A 16,978-nucleotide genomic window follows, 5' to 3' on the forward strand; every position below is an offset into this window, starting at 1 on the left:
TGGACAATAAACTGTTAACCTGACTGTAACATGGATACTGGAACATGGACAATAAACTGTTAACCTGACTGTAACATGGATACTGGACCATGGACAATAAACTGTTAACCTGTCTGTAATATTGATACTGGAACATGGACAATACACTGTTAATCTGACTGTAACATGGATACTGGAACATGGACAATAAACTGTTAATCTGACTGTAACATGGATACTGGAACATGGACAATAAACTGTTAATCTGACTGTAACATGGATACTGGACCATGGACAATAAACTGTTAACCTGTCTGTAATATGGATACTGGACCATGGACAATAAACTGTTAACCTGACTGTAATATGGATACTGGACCATGGACAATAAACTGTTAACCTGACTGTTATATAGCATTTATAACAGCACATTCCAGAAACGGACTGGCTATTGGGCAGTTCTTGCAAATGCCAGAATGACTGGTCCACCTTTAGCCCAATTGGCCTGTCCAAATCGTGTTTTTTTACGCCAAAGTATCAGTATTTGTATAATAGAGGCTTCAAGGAAAAATAATGGGCCGGTTTGCTGGAAATGTCTGGGCCGACTTCTGGGCCGAGTCCGTCCCTGACACGTACTATACTATCACACTGCAACATGGGACTGTTACATTGATAACAACAAACTACCATTACGCTGCACTATTACATGGATACACACACTATCCCCTGATTGTAACACGGTACTGGCACATAAATCAGAATACACATCAGCCATTGATTCAATGTTATGGGGGACTAAACTAGCTTTGAAGATTAACGTTAACATGTACACTGCCACATTGTGTCTCATATGCGGTGCAGGGAATACAGTACATTCAACAATAGTATAGTCTATGTTACGGATATAGAATCACAACGACCATAGATAGCTTCTCCACCTGAACTTTTGATGACCCCTAGTCCATACAGTAGTTAACTGGCTTTACATTCAGTCTGATTTGCATACAGAATATACAAAACCCACCACAGGAGGCTGGTGAGGGGAGGACAGCTCTTAATAATGGATGGAATGAAGTGAATGAAATGGTATCAAACACATGGAAACCATGTGTTTGATGTGTTTGAAACCATTCCATTTATACCATTCCAGCCATTACTATGAGCCTGTCCTCCCCGATTAAGGGCCACCGGCTGCCTGTGAAACCCACAACACACAGTAATATAGATACAGTAAAGTGCTGAGCCACTCACACTTGTAGTATCTTCTTGGGGTCACCCACTTCTCCTCCGTCACCGATGGTTAGCGTGTCGTAGGCAATCTCCAGGTCAAACTCCTCAAAGTTAATCTGAATTACCTGTCGGTGGCAAGAAGAAACGAGGCATAATGGTTAGCCGTGTGTCAAATGGCCTGAATTAAAGTTTATGGGTTTCTCACAATTGAATTCCACTGGCCCAGCTAATACAGGAAAGCAAGCCTGTCAAAGAAAAAGCGCTATTTACCCAAATAGCTTAAAAAGCCCTTGAAAAGGGTGGATTTTGTCCATGAATACGGTATCCATATTAGGACAGCCAATATAAAAAAAATCCTGCTAAGATTGTCCTAATATGGATATCATACATACAGAACAGAAATATTTTTAATTATGTCGAATTTGGGATGTTGAAACTGCTGTAAATGCATTGAATTCATGTGGGTCTCACAACTGTAACAATATTAACTAAAATGATCAATTATTGGCATTTGTGGCTGAAAGGACATAAATGTTTCAGAGGAGTTTGGCATCACAAAAGAAAGACAACTAGGCTAAACCATACCTTTTGATGGTAGATCTATACTATACTAATAAAGGGATAGGTCACTTGAAAAAATATTTAAACTATACTTAAACTATAGTTAATACTTAAGATTGAGTAAAGTATCCCTTTAAGACTTCCCCTTAAAGTTTGCAGTAAAAATGTACGGCCATTTCTTTTGTTGACAGACCACCTCAGATGACAGCAATTTCTGTTATACATTAGAATGTTGGTTCATTCCATGGCTCATTATTCTTTTGTCTAGTTATCAAAATCATGCCACTAATCTAAGTTGAAAAGATGGAAATTTAACATCCTGTTATATAAAAAAAAATAAAAAAATCTTTAGTGCATAATTATGGTTACAGACAGAAATACTGCTGACAGCCCTCCTCCTCTCTCTCTCTCTCTCTCTCTCCCTCTCTCTCTGTCTCTCTCTCTCTATGTCTCTCTCTCTCTCGCGCTCTCTCTCTCTCTCTCTCTCTCTGTCTCTCTCTATGTCTCTCTCTCTCTCTCGCGCACTCTCGCTCTCGCTCTCTCTCTCTCTTTCCCTTAGGACTAAGACAGGCTCCCATCCTCTTTTTTCTCCTAAAGTCCCTTGAGGTATGGGTCCATATGGTGAAACAGAAGAAGATAAATAACTTCACATTCGCTAACTACACTAATTACATTGTGAACTGTCCACACATTAATACAAATCAAGTTGTTTCTTAGAAGAACACTGACAAGATATTTTACACAATCGTGAATTGTCTTATGGAGAGTCCTCACACATACATCACATGCATATTACGAGTGTATGTATATCGACATTCACAAGTAGATCAGGAAATAGAAACATTTAACTAATGAAACGTGACTTATACGGAGGAAACCAATACCATCAAGACTCTGTGAATAAATAGCACATGCTTAAAACCATCCCTAACCCAACACCAAATCAATAACAAAATCATACAAAAGGCCTACATGATTAAAATACAATTTCCTTTGCTCGCCTACAGAACTCTTCTGTGTGCGTCTTGTGTCACCTAGTGATAATTACATTTCAAAGGTGCTATATGGCATACATACATACCGTTTTTGTTCGGATTAATAATAAGGGGCAGAGAGTCAGAGACAATGTGTGTGTGTGTGTCTGTGTGTGCGTACGTGTGTGTGTGTGTGTGCGGAGAGGATGCAGAAGAGACTGAAGTTTATTTTCATTTTATTAACCCATTAAGGTTCAGATGGAGACAGCTAGGCCCTGTTGGTATGGCAACTACCCCTTGTTGCTGTGCCAGAGAGGGGTTTTAGCAGGTGGCTTCCTGTCCTCTCCTCTGGATAGAGTCCCTTCACCTGGTTGACTGATGCTCAGAGAGTTCACCATTCCAGCGCGGAGTAATAAAGCTGTGTTTTCAAATGCCGATTACAAAGCACTCAATCCCTACTGCCATCACAAAGGTAATCGTGGTGGTGCCGGTGTGTGTTTGTGTGTGTTTGTGTGTGTGTGTGTGTGTGTGTGTGTGTGTGTGTGTGTGAGCATGCATGCCTGTGTACTATACACATGCGTGTGCACGTGAATGGGTGTGTGCGTGATAACAATGATTTGTACCAGTACAACACCTCTGTTGTATTATAAACAAGGCGGTTGGGGCCACACAATTACACATTAAACGGCAAAGGAATGCGCCCAATAAACCCATATCCCAGTCTTATGACTTGACAATGAACATTTAAAGTCCCAGTGAGGAACACCACAGTGTGGAGAAGGAGGTGTTTACTCACTCACAGAGAGACAGATCTGTCTCTGAGGAGTCAACTGGAGCGGTTTGAATAGCCCTTTATGTAAAAACACAGGGTTTGTTAAAGCCTCACAATCCTCCAAGGGGCCCTTCAAACACGCTAGTAAGCGTAGCGCTCCTCTCATCAGGAAGGACTCTAAGTTAATGTCCTCTCTCAACTGAGACAAATCCCTTATTTTATGTTGTTCGGTCTGCTCCCCGTGTTCGTACCACAAAATGGCTGTTTTCTGTGTCAGTAAAAGCCATCGTCTCATAGCCATTTTTTATTTTTATTGTATTTCACCTTTATTTAACCAGGTAAGCCAGTTGAGAACAAGTTCTCATTTACAACTGCAACATTGTCTTCACTGCTTATGGATTTAAAACAAGTTCCTATGTAATTATTAAGACTAATAGCCATTGCCTGATGTGTAGCCTACAAAGAAAGCAAGAGAGATGAGAACGTGGCCTACACCTAGCATCGCACACATCGCTGCTAGACCTATACAAGAGGAAGCATGTGTGCACCAAGTGCCTCTTAGCTCTCTCTACACACACCAGACAAAATGATTATCATTATGGAAATACTCCCTCTCAGGTGCTGAGAAACAACCCAGCCGCGCCCAGAGAGGGGTTGTGGATATTGGCAGGTGACTGGTAGTGTTGTAGTGTTTGTGATGATGGGGGGGTGATTAGACGGAGAGAAACTCTGTCAGTCATGACTCCCACATACTCATGCTGGGCCGAGAGGGGCCTTAGAGAGAGAGTGCTTCATACACACACACAAAGAGGCAGGCAGGCACGCACACACACACACACACACACACCAGGCCCAGGCCCACCGCCACACACATGGGCCCAATCAGACTCTCATCCATTCCCTGTGACAAGGCACCCAGGTCGTTCACACACACTCACACTCACTCATTTCCTCTAGATTAGCCCTCCACACGGATGGGCTGTCTGATTCCCTCTGCCGCTCCAGCTCCCCCAGTAGAGTGCCTGTTGTTGTCACGTTAGAGCAGGCAGGAGTGTGTGTATGTGTGTGGTGTTGAGTGTTTTTGTGCAGGCAGGAGTGTGTGTATGTGTGTGGTGTTGAGTGTTTTTGTGCAGGCAGGAGTGTGTGTATGTGTGTGGTGTTGAGTGTTTTTGTGCAGGCAGGAGGGTTTGTTTGTGTATGTGGTGTTGAGTGTTTTTGTTCCGTCTCATCGTATCATTGGCAGCACCATTCTCAGCAGAAGCTATTGTAGTGTTTGCTTTGTGTTTGTGGGCCATCTGTTGGGTACTATCTATGGTTTGGATAGAAGTCTATGAAATGGATGAAATGGACAAATACAAACACTCTTTTGTTGGTAATAAAGTCCAGATTGATGCTTGGATTGGGTGTAGAGCATTCACAAAAAGCTTTTGAGGATTTGTAAGCACTGGCTCCTATTATAGCTGAGGGAAACCCCCGAAAACACCATACCCGTATGTGCAGAGACCATTTGTGTCTGCACAATCATTGTGGGATTCAAGTCAGAAATTATTGAATGACTCCTCTGGTTTCATCTCAATCACCACAGAGTCGGTTTCATTTGGCGGAAAAAGTCATTTATTTAAGGACTAAAGAAGACTTTGATCAGAGGAACTGATAAGAATATTTACATGATCACAATCTGCCTTGCCACAGGGAGGCCTTTGCATCTCAAGATTCAATATTCAATTTTAACTTCAAAAACAACAAAATGTGTCGCGTGTGTTTCAACTCCCGGGGAAGTCATCAAATAACTGTAATGTAGGATTTGTTTTACTTCCCACAAGCCACTAGCATTTCAGGGCTCTGATCTGCCAATAATATGCCATTTATAATATGCCATTTAGCAGACGCTTTTATCCAAAGCGACTTACAATCATGCATGCATACATTTTTTGTGTATGGGTGGTCCCGGGGATCAAACCCACTACCTTGGCGTTACAAGCGCCGTGCTCTACCAGCTGAGCTACAGAGGACCATGCCAATCACAAGCTAGGGATGAGAATGAGAGTTACGCATCCTCTTTCCCTTTGACATTTTTCAGAAGAGAGTGAATCCTCTGTGTGTGTTGAAGGGGGGGGGGGGTGTTTAAAGATGTTATCGTGCCCTTTGGATCATGTAAAGCTTGTTTCGGAGGTAATGTGCTGATCGGATTACCAGGATTTACTGAGCTGTACATTAACAACATATTCTAGGCGGTTCCCAACAAATTTGTCATCATTATCTCTAGTCCTCTAACGCAGGAATCCTCTATCCTCTATCCCTATTTTCTTTCATCATCATTGTTAACCCTTTATTTCATCTGACAATGGCTAGCAGTTTCTTACCGCTGATAAAAATGGATGATTGCCGTCAGTTTTATATTTTTTATTTAATGTAACTGGCGTTTATTTGCTGAAATTCGTGCCATTGCCCGGCTATTAAAAGGGACAGGCGGCTATTTGAGACGTGGTGTTTAGTTGAAGTTTTACAGTAGTTCCTCAACGCTTTCTCCTCTAATTGGAGATAGAGATAATAGTGGATGTGGCAATTTGAAAAGAGCCAAAGTCAAATCCTCTGTCTCTAAAGAGTGTTAGTTAATATAATAGAAACATCTCACATGTTTCACTTTCACCTTAAAAGGATACTTTGGGATTTTGGCAATGAGGCCCTTTATCTTCTTCCCCCAGAGTCAGATGACATTGTGGATACCATTTTTATGTCTCTATGTCCAGTATGAAGGAAGTTAGAGGTAGTTTAATGAGCCAATGCTAACTAGCATTAGAGCAATGACTGGAAGTCTATGGGTATCTACTAGCATGCTAGCAGATACCCATTGACTTCCAGTCAAATACCCATAGACTTCCAGTCATTGCGCTAATGCTAGTTAGCTATTCCGCTAGCACTAGTTAGCAACTTCCTTAAATTGCACACAGATACATAAAAATGGTTTCCACGAGTTCAAATGACTGCCAAAATCCTGAAGTATGCCTTTAACTGCTTCCTCTAAGGGTAATATTCCAACAAACCATCAATCTCTGGAGGGAAACCAATGAGGCGATGTAACAGGATTGGATTAGTGCTAGATGGAGCACAGATTACTGATATACATTTGCATATGTCGGGTTAATAGCTACTCTGATGCAGGGAAGAAACAGGACGAGTAAGTCTATGGCTATCTCCCAATTATCTCTCCTTCCTCCTAAAGTGTTCACTTCACCAAACCAATGCTTTTAAATTTGTGGAGAGTAAGTAGTGAACTAGTGTACACTTCAGGAGGAAGGAGAGATAACATACAGTATGAGTACTCTGACTCTTGTCCTTCAAGCATTACACAGTAATACACAGTAATACACATTGACTATCTACTGAATGTGATGGCTATAATAGAATGTGATACATTTGGGTATAGTGGTAGTGGCAATTGGATTGTTAGCACACACTTAACAGGCAATTCGATAACTGTTGTAACATAACTGTTGCAAGACGCCATCCGCAAAGGAAAGGCTTTGCTGCAGCAATGACGTTGTATGCGGCTCAGAAGCAGGGCAGCTGTTTAAAACATCACAAGAGAGCCGCAGCAGAGAGAGAAAGCGAGAGAGCAAGTTAGAAAGAGAGAGAGAGAGCGAGAGAGCGAGAGAGAGAGAGAGAGAGAGAGAGAGAGAGAGAGAGAGAGAGAGAGAGAGAGAGAGAGAGAGAGAGAGAGAGAGAGAGAGAGAGAGAGAGAGAGAGAGGTGGGCTAAGTTCTCCGAATTGAATTAAGGCACGACAACCAGCAATTCTCTCCCACCAAGGTTAAAACAGGGAACGCAATATAAATAAATTGGTGCTCTGAAATTGTGTCTGCCAAAAATAAATGAAGCAATAATGTTCGGTGCTGTAAGCAGCTATTACCCATCTCTCACCTCAAGGAAGAGGGCATCAGGATCTAACTGCCATTGAGAGGTTGTGACAACGTTTCTACAAGAAATCCTTCCCCTTTTCCCTCAAGTGCTTCTTTCGTTTTTTATTTATTTTAGTTTTTTTACAGTGAAGTAATCTGAAGCTCATTACATGTTTTATGGAAGGAATTTCTTTAATTAAGAATTCAAGATGGTTTCTCAGAAATGCACTCTATAATATAGAAGAGGGAGTCAATCGTTTTAAGGCGCAATAAGGCCTCAAGATTTGAAAATATATTACCAAGTATTTGAGGTAGAATTAGGCTTCCAGGATCCAGATTAAGCCTACTCCTGGACTAAAAAGCATGCTTAATGAAGAATTTCCATTGGAAGTCAAGTACTAGGTTTATTTTGGTCCGGGAAACCAGAGTTTTCAGAGATTTTAAAGGATGTGTGTTGTGTTTTAATGTTGTCGAAAGAGTATAAACAATCATTGACACCACTGACCTTATCAAATCAAATCAAATGTTGTTACAGTCAGTGCAGATAGTTCCGGTACCATTAATTGACTATTTAGCAGTCTGGATATTTATATTGCACTTGCTGGTGTTTATCATTGACACTCATTGAAATGACCTGGCCCACTAGGTCTTAAAACATTTAAACTCTTTCAGAAAACTCTATGAAAAAAGCTCTAGATTTATTGAAAACATCATGACAAAAAATGGCCGTGGGAAAACAAAAACAACTTTTCCACAGTTGTTCTGGCTCAGTCCCAGACCTTTCAAAATGGTCAAATGCCAACTGAAAAAACAAGGCAAAATGGAGGGAAGGAAGAAAACATCTCTATGGCCCACAAGGCTTTCATGTTACCTTCCATCCATCATCGCCATGGGAATATGTCCAAACAATTTAATAACAGGCTTTTGAACATTTTGGAGTTTCTCAAAAAGTAACATTGGAGTAAGAAATGAACTCCCAGGACTAAACCTTGAGGCCCTTTTAGGTTTTATGTTCTTGGCCCTGGCTAGGGACCCTGTCATAGTGCATTGTTAATATAATCTAATACACTGGAGTGATTGTGGGCTGGCCGATGCAGGGTCGTGAATAGGGCCCAGTTCGAACACTTTTAAAATGCTTATTTCCTTCCTTCCTTCCTTCCTTCCTTCCTTCCTTCCTTCCTTCCTTCCTTCCTTCCTTCCTTCCTTCCTTCCTTCCTTCCTTCCTTCCTTCCTTCCTTCCTTCCTTCCTTGAGGTAATTACAGATCTGACATGACATGACTGTTGAAATCAATGTTAAGATCAGTGATTATCTCAGGGAAAGGAAGAAGAAGAGAGATTATTACATTGGGGTCTGAGTGTCGGCGTGTGTCAGAGGTGCTGCTAGCTACTGTACCTGTAGACTCGACTACAGTCTCAGTGAGCTCTGCTGCACTCCAGATGGTTATAAAACGTATTTATGGACGAGCGAGGTGACAGGTGCAGAGAAGGTCAGTAGATGATAGGGAGAAATTGGGTTGTTTTGGCCTTGACAAACCATGAGTCCAAACTGGGTATCATGCTTATCAAAAGTTAGACCCAATGAGTACACTCACTGTCCCCATAGAGGGGGGGAATCAGACCTGGGATCAAATAGTATTTTAAATCTTTCAAATAATTTAGCTGTGCTTGCTTGAGCTTGCCTGACACAATGGAGCCAATACAAAAGTCCCAAAAATGTAAACCCCTCTCTCTTTCTTCCTCAGACTCAAGTAAACGCTCAATGTATTTGAAAGACTTCAATTACTATTTGTACCCAGGTCATTGGAGATACAGTGACTTCAGAAAGTATTCACACCCCTTGATTTCCACATTTTGTTGTGTTACAGCCTGAATTTATAATGGATTAAATAAAGATTTTGTGTCACTGACCTACACACAATACCCCATAATGTCAAAGTGGAATTATGTTTTTAGGATTTTTTACAAATGAATTAAAAATAAAAAGCTGAAATGTCTTGAGTCAGTAAGTATTCAACCTTTGTTATAGTTTATGACCCCTTGCGCCAAATGGTTTGGAGCAACTAACTCCTTGTTGTTCCATAGTATTGGCGATCTGAATGTCTCTGTGTTGCAGGGACAGATTGCCGCCCAAAACTCTAAATGACCAAAGGTGGATACTGGAACAGTATATTTCAACATCCAAATGTTGGGAGTCATGAGAGAAAATGAATATCTATTTTGTGATGTCATTAAAACTTTTAGAAAAACGTTATAACGAAAACATTGTAACTTGAGGAGCTTTCATACTGTGCATTTCAAGTTTGCATCCATTACAATGTGTAGGAAATATCCAGGAGAAAGATAATATTTTTATAAAGATAGGAAGATGATTTTGGTTCTTTAACGAAATCATAGTGTTCAGAATACTTTGCCCCAGTAACTAGCCATGCCCATGGGAGCTCAGAAAGAGTTTCCGCATGACGAACACGCCCTCTTTACCAGAGTGTATAAAAGATTGCGTTAAGAATTAACAAAGGAGACTAAACGGACCTCAAGCTGCAGCGAGGTCCATATTGGTTACGACCCTGAAAATCAACACGAGGTGATGACAAAGTTGCCTCCACTAACAATCAATGTTACGGCTGAGTAGCTGTACTGTATCTAAGAAGGTGAATTTAAGTGGGACCATCCTGTTACTCTCTTCAAACCATCATCTACTACACTGCTCTCATCACCCCACAAGTGGTTCCAGTCTAGACCATCCTGTTACACTCTTCAAACCATAATCTACTACACTGCTCTCATCACCCCACAGGGGATCATCGACACGGCTGGTTAGCCGTCCTTAGAAGACCACTTCCAGAACGAGTGAAAGTAACCAGACAACTAAGAAGAAGGACATTGTGACCTCTTGTGGACAATCAGAGCCTTACATCTAAACCCCATCCAAAAGAGAAGGCCCAATCGACCCCTTTCCACGATGGCCTGGGTCCAACAGAGATACACAACGAAGACCTCCAACACGTAAATACATGCATTACTTCTTACCAATCGGGCGGCAGTTTGGGGCACGGTATTAGGATTACTGTGAGCGTAGTTCCATGTGTATCCAAGTGTTTTCTCTCTCTCGCTTTCGCTCTCTCTTTAACTCGCCATCTGTTGTAACAAGTGTCATATTGTGTTAGTCCGCTAGGGACCCATTTTCATTGTATTAAGTTCTAATCCCTAACCTATACGTGTATGTGTTTGTATCTTGTGTTATCATTTTTAATTAGTTAGTAAATATATAATTAAATCAATTTGTGTGGTACGGAATGATCAGTAAGACCCGGGTTTGTGCAGACTTAAAGAGTCTACGACTTTCAGAATGAGACTGATATGAGGTAAATGATTAATAAATGACTGTCAAAATGATAAGAGATATCTAGATATCTTTAGAGTTAATTTGGGAAACGGTAACTCGTTAAACAACTTTTCCCGTGGTGCCCCAAATTCCTAATGAGTTAATTGTTGCATGATTAATTTAATCTAGTAACAATTAAACATAGTAGGTAATTATTCAATAAATAATAGTCATCACAATAATGAAAGTCACGTCACGACATCTGTAAGGTCACTCAGTCGAGCAGAATATTTAAAACAGATTCAACCACAAAGACCAGATAAGTTTTCCAATGCCTCTCAAAGGGCACCCATTGGTAGATGGGTAATAAAATAAAATAAATCTGACATTGAATATCCCTTTGAGCATGGTGAAGTTATTAATTACACTTTGGATGGTGTATCAATACACCCAGTCACTACAAAGATACAGGCGTCCTTCCTAACTCAGTAGCCGGAGAGGAAGGAAACCGCTCAGGGATTTCACCATGAGGCCAATGGTGAATTTAAAACAGTTACAGAATTCAATGGCTGTGATAGGAGAAAACTGAGGATGGATCAACAACATTGTAGCTACTGTTCTCAATAAGGCACTAATGTAAAACTGTAAAAAAATGTGGCAAAGAAATTAACTTTATGTCCTGAATACAAAGCATTATTTTGGGGGCAAATCCAACACAAGACATCACTGAGTACCACTCTTCATATTTTCAAGCATGGTGGGGGCTGCATCATGTTATGGGTATGCTTGTCATCGGCAAAGACTAGTGATTTTTTATTTTGTATTAAAATAAATGGAATACAGGTAAGCACAGGCAAAATCCTAGAGGACAACCTGGATCAGTTTGCTTTCCAACAGACACTGGGAGACAAATTCACCATTCAGCAGGAAAGTAATCAAAAACACAAGGCCAAATGTGTCCCATTTCAGGAAGCTAGGCGTATGTCGCATTTGAACATTATTATTATAATTTAAATCAAAATGTGTTTTTTGGCAGAAATGCCTTCTGGAACATGTGCACTGTCATGTGCCTTAACAAACTTGTATTGAGAGAAATGATATCTGAGAAATTGAAGATGGACCACACGAAGATTGAGGTGGAGCGCGCCCACAGTACTGGAAAACCCACCATCGGCCCAGGTGACAGGCCCAGGCCGATAGTGGTCAAGTTCCTGAGGTTCAAGGACAAGGTAGCTGTTCTGGAAAGAGCCAAGAACTTGAGAAGAATGTATATCTTTCTCAACAACGACTATCCTGAAGCTGTGCGCCAGAAGAGGAAAGAACTTATCCCAGCCATGAAAGCTGCCAGAGCGCGTGGGGACATTGCTTACATCCGCTATGACAGGCTCATTGTCCACCCTCCCTCCCAGAAACCTGGAAGGGATGAGAGAGCCAAGCCTATGGGTTCGTAGCTTCAACCCCGCAGCACACACACACCAATTGATTAATGGACTGCTGAATGTATATTTTTATATCTTGCTTTGTTTGCTCTTTCCAGTATTATGTCTATCTCTGATAAGCTACCCAGGAAAGGGCTGAAAATAGCCCATATTAATATATGTAGCCTTAGAAATAAGGTTCATGAAATCAATAACTTGCTAACATCAGAAAACATTCATATATTAGCCATTTCTGAGACTTACTTAGATAATTCATTTGATGATACAGCAGTAGCAATGCAATAATATAACATCTATAGAAGCGACAGAAATGCTTATGGGGGAGGTGTTGCTGTATATATTCAGAGCCATATCCCTGTAATGGTTAGAGAAGATCGCATGTCAAGTGTTATTGAAGTGTTGTGGTTGCAAGTTCACTTGCCACATCTAAAGCCTTTTCTTTTGGGGTGTTGCTATAGGCCACCAGGTGCGAACAGTCAGTTTTTAAATAATATGTGTGAAATGCTTGATAGTGTATGTGATGTAAACAGAGAGGTCTACTTTCTTGGGGACCTGAATATTGACTGGTTTTCATCAAGCTGTCCGCTGAAGAGGAAGCTTCTTACTGTAACTAGTGCCTGTAATCTGGTTCAGGTTATTAATCAACCTACCAGGGTGTTTACTAACACTACAGGAACAAGATCATCCACATGTACTGATCACATTTTTACTAATACTGTAGAACTTTGTTTTAAAGCTGTATCGGTACCCATTGGATGCAGTGATCACAATATAGTGGCTATATCCAGGAAAGCCAAAGTTCCAATAGCTGGGCCTAAAATAGTGTATGTGATCATACAAAATACTTTGCTGTGACTCATATGTGGATGATGTAAAAAAATATTTGTTGGTCTGATGTGATTAATAAGGAGCATCCAGATGCTGCACTTGATGAATTTATGAAATTGCTTCTTCCAATTATTGATAAACATGCACTTGTTAGGAAACTGACTGTTAGAACTGTTAAGGCTCCATGGATTGATGAGGAATTGAAAAACTGTATCGTTGAAAGAGATGGGGCAAAAGGAGTGGCTAATAATTCTGCTAATAATTGATGTTGCCAATTATTTTAATGATTACTTCATTGGCAAAGTGGGCAAACTTAGGCAGGAAATGCCAACAATGAACAGTGAGCAATTGTATTCATGCATAACAAAAAATAATAATGAAAGAAAAGCATTGCAGGTTTGAATTTTGTAAAGTTAGTGTGGGAGGTGGAAAAATTATTGGCATTGACAACTTAGATGAAAAGCTACTGAGGATGGTAGCTGACTCTATAGCCACTCCTATCTGTCATATATTTAATCTGAGCCTAGAGGAAAGTCTTTGTCCTCAGGCCTGGAGAGAAGCCAAAGTAATTCCGCTACCCAAGAATGGTAAAGCGGCCATTACTGGTTCTAACAGTTGACCTATAAGCTTGCTGCCAGCTCTTAGCAAACTGTAGGAAAAAATTGTGTTTGACCAAAAACAATGCTATTTGTCTGTAAACAAATTAACAACAGACTTTCAACATGCTTATAGGGAAGGGCACTCAGCATGTACTGCACTGACACAAACGACTGATGATTGGTTGAAAGAAATTGATAATAAGAAGATTGTGAGAGCTGTACTGTTAGATTTCAGTGCAGCCTTTGATATTATTTACCATAACCTGTTGTTGAAAAAATGTATGTTTTATGACTTTTCAACCTCTGCCATATTGTGGATTCAGAGCTATCTATCTAATATAACTAAAATAGTTTTCTTTAATGGAAGCTTCTCTAATGTCAAACATGTAAAGTGTGGTGTACCACAGGGCAGCTCTCTAGGCCCACTACTCTTTTCTATTTTTACCAATGATCTGCCACTCGCATTAAACATAGCCTGTGGGTCCATGTATGCTAATTATTCAACCATATACACATCAGCAACCACAGCTAATGAAGTCACCAAAACCCCTAACAAAGAGTTGCAGTCTGTTTTGGAATGGGTGGCCACTAATAAACTGGTCCTGAACATCTCTAAAACTAAGAGCAAGTTCTAGACCTCAGCTGAATCTGGTAATGAATGGTGTGGCTGTTGAACAAGTTGAGGAGACTAAATTACTTGTCGTTACCTTAGATTGTAAACTATCATGGTCAAAACATATAGATTCAATGGTTGTAAAGATGGGGAGAGGTCTGTCCGTAATAAAGAGATGCTTTTTTGACACCACACTCCAAAAAGCAAGTTTTGTCTAATCTTGTTTATTGTCCAGTCATTTGGTCCAGTACTGCAAGGAAATACCTAGTTAAGCTGCAGCTGGCCAAAACAGAGCGGCACATCTTGCTCTTCGCTGTAATCAGAGGGCTGATATTAATACTATGCGTGCCAGTCTCTCTTGGCTAAGAGTTGAGGAGAGACTGACTTCATCACTTCTTCTTTTTATAAGAAACATTCATGTGTTGAAAATCCCAAATTGTTTGCATAGTGAACTTACACACAGCTCTGACACACACACTTAACCCACCAGACATGTCACCATGGGTCTTTTCACAGTCCCCAAATCCAGAACAAATTCAAGAAAGCGTACAGTATTATATAGAGCCATTATTGCATGGAACTCCGTTCCATCTCATATTGCTCAAATAAACAGCAAACCTGGTTTCAAAAAACAGATAAAGCAACCCCTCACGGTACAACACCTCTCCCCTATTTGACCTAGATAGTTTGTGTGTATGTATTGATATGTAGGCTACGTGTGCCTTTTTAAAAAATGTATGTAGTTCTGTCCTTGAGCTCTTCTTGTCTATTAATGTTCTGTATTATGTAATGTTTCATATTTTGTGTGGACCCCAGGAATAGTAGCTGCTGCTTTTGCAACAGCTAATGGGGATCCTAATAAAATACAAAAATACAAAATCTGGACAAGAGGAATACCTATGTAAGAATGCTGTTCATTGACTATAGCTCAGCATTCAACACCATAGTACCCTCCAAGCTCATCATTAAGCTTGAGGCCCTGGGTCTCAACCCCGCCCTGTGCATTTGGGTCCTGGACTTCCTGACGGGCCGCCCCCAGGTGGTGAAGGTAGGAAACAAAATCTCCACTTCGCTGATCCTCAACACTGGGCCCCCACAAGGGTGTGTGCTCAGCCCCCTCCTGTACTCCCAGTTCACCAATGACTGCGTAGCAATGCACGCCTCCAACTCAATCATCACGTTTGCAGACGACACAACAGTAGTAGGCTTGATTATCAACAACGATGAGACAGCCTACAGGGAGGAGGTGAGGGCTCTCGGAGTGTGGTGCCAGGAAAATAACCTCTCACTCAACGTCAACAAAACAAAGGAGATGATCGTGGACTTCAGCCACTGCCTGTTCACCCCGCTATCATCCAGAATGTGAGGTCAGTACAATTGCATAAAAGCTGGGACCGAGAGACTGAAAAACAGCTTCTATCTCAAGGCCATCAGACTGTTAAACATCCATCACTAGCCCAGAGAGGCTGCTGCCTACATACAGACTTGAAAATCACTGGCCACTTTAATAAATGGAACACTAGTCACTTTAATAATGCCACTTTAATAATGTTTACATATCTTGCATTAACCATCTCATATGTATATACTGTATTCTATACTATCTATTGCATCTTAGCCTATGCCGCTCTGACAATGACATTGCTCATCCATATATTTATATATTCTTATTCCATTCCTTTACTTAGATTTGTGTGTATTAGATATTTGTTGTGGAACTGTTAGATATTACTTGCTAGATATTGCTGCACTGTCGGAACTAGAAGCACAATCATTTCGCTACACTCACAATAACATCTGCTAACCATGTGTTTGTGACCAATACATTTGATTTGATTTGAAATCTATGACAAGACTTGAAAATGGCTGTCTAGCAATGATCAACGACCAACTTGACAGAGCTTGAAGATTAATGTGCAAATATTTTACAATACAGGTGTGTAAAACTCTTAGAGACTCACAGCTGTAATCACTGCTAAAGGTGATTCTCCTTCAGGGGAGTGAATACTTACAGTACCAGTCAAATGTTTGGACACACCTACTCACTCAAGGGTTTTTCTTTATTTTTTACTATTTTCTACACTGTAGAATAATAGTGAAGACATCAAAACTATGAAATAACACATATGGAATCATGTAGTAATCAAAACAGTGTTAAACAAATCCAAATATATTTTGTATTTGAGATTTTTCAAATAGCCACCCTTTGCCTTGATGACAGCTTTGTACACTCTTGGCATTCTCTCAACGAGCTTCACCTGGAATGCTTTTCCAACAGTCTTGAAGGAGGTCCCACATATGCTGAGCACTTGTTGGCTGCTTTTCCTTCACTCTGCGGTCCAACTCATCCCAAACCATCTCAATTGGGTTGAGGTTGGGTGATTGTGGAGGCCAGGTCATCTGATGCAGCACTCCATCACTCTCCTTCTTGGTAAAATAGCCCTTACACAGCCTGGAGGTGTGTTGGGTCATTGTCCTGTTGAAAAACAAATGATAGTCCCACTAAGCCCAAACCAGATGGGATGGCGTATCACTGCAGAATGCTGTGGTAGCCATGCTGGTTAAGTGTGCCTTGAATTCTAAATAAATCACAGACAGTGTCACAAGCAAAGCACCCCCACACCATAACACCTCCTCCTCCATGCTTTACGGTGGGAAATACACATGCGGAGATCATCCGTTCACCCACACCGCATCTCATAAAGCCATGGCGGACGGAACCAAAAATCTCCAATTTGGACTCCAGACCAAAGGACAAATGT

At 40.8% G+C, this 16,978-nt stretch overlaps 1 protein-coding gene across 1 annotated transcript in view; it reads right to left on the reverse strand.

The window, feature by feature from the left end:
* LOC121571845 (CUB and sushi domain-containing protein 3-like) overlaps positions 1-16,978 on the reverse strand; it is a 558,910-nt gene that overhangs the window by 285,789 nt on the left and 256,143 nt on the right. The window contains exon 11 of the mRNA XM_041883584.2: positions 1,231-1,334. Within this exon, the coding sequence (XP_041739518.2) occupies positions 1,231-1,334 (104 nt within the window). The remainder of the gene's footprint in view (positions 1-1,230; positions 1,335-16,978) is intronic.

This window comes from Coregonus clupeaformis, chromosome 8, assembly GCF_020615455.1.
Source record: "Coregonus clupeaformis isolate EN_2021a chromosome 8, ASM2061545v1, whole genome shotgun sequence".
In the NCBI taxonomy this organism is placed as follows: Eukaryota; Metazoa; Chordata; class Actinopteri; order Salmoniformes; family Salmonidae; genus Coregonus; species Coregonus clupeaformis.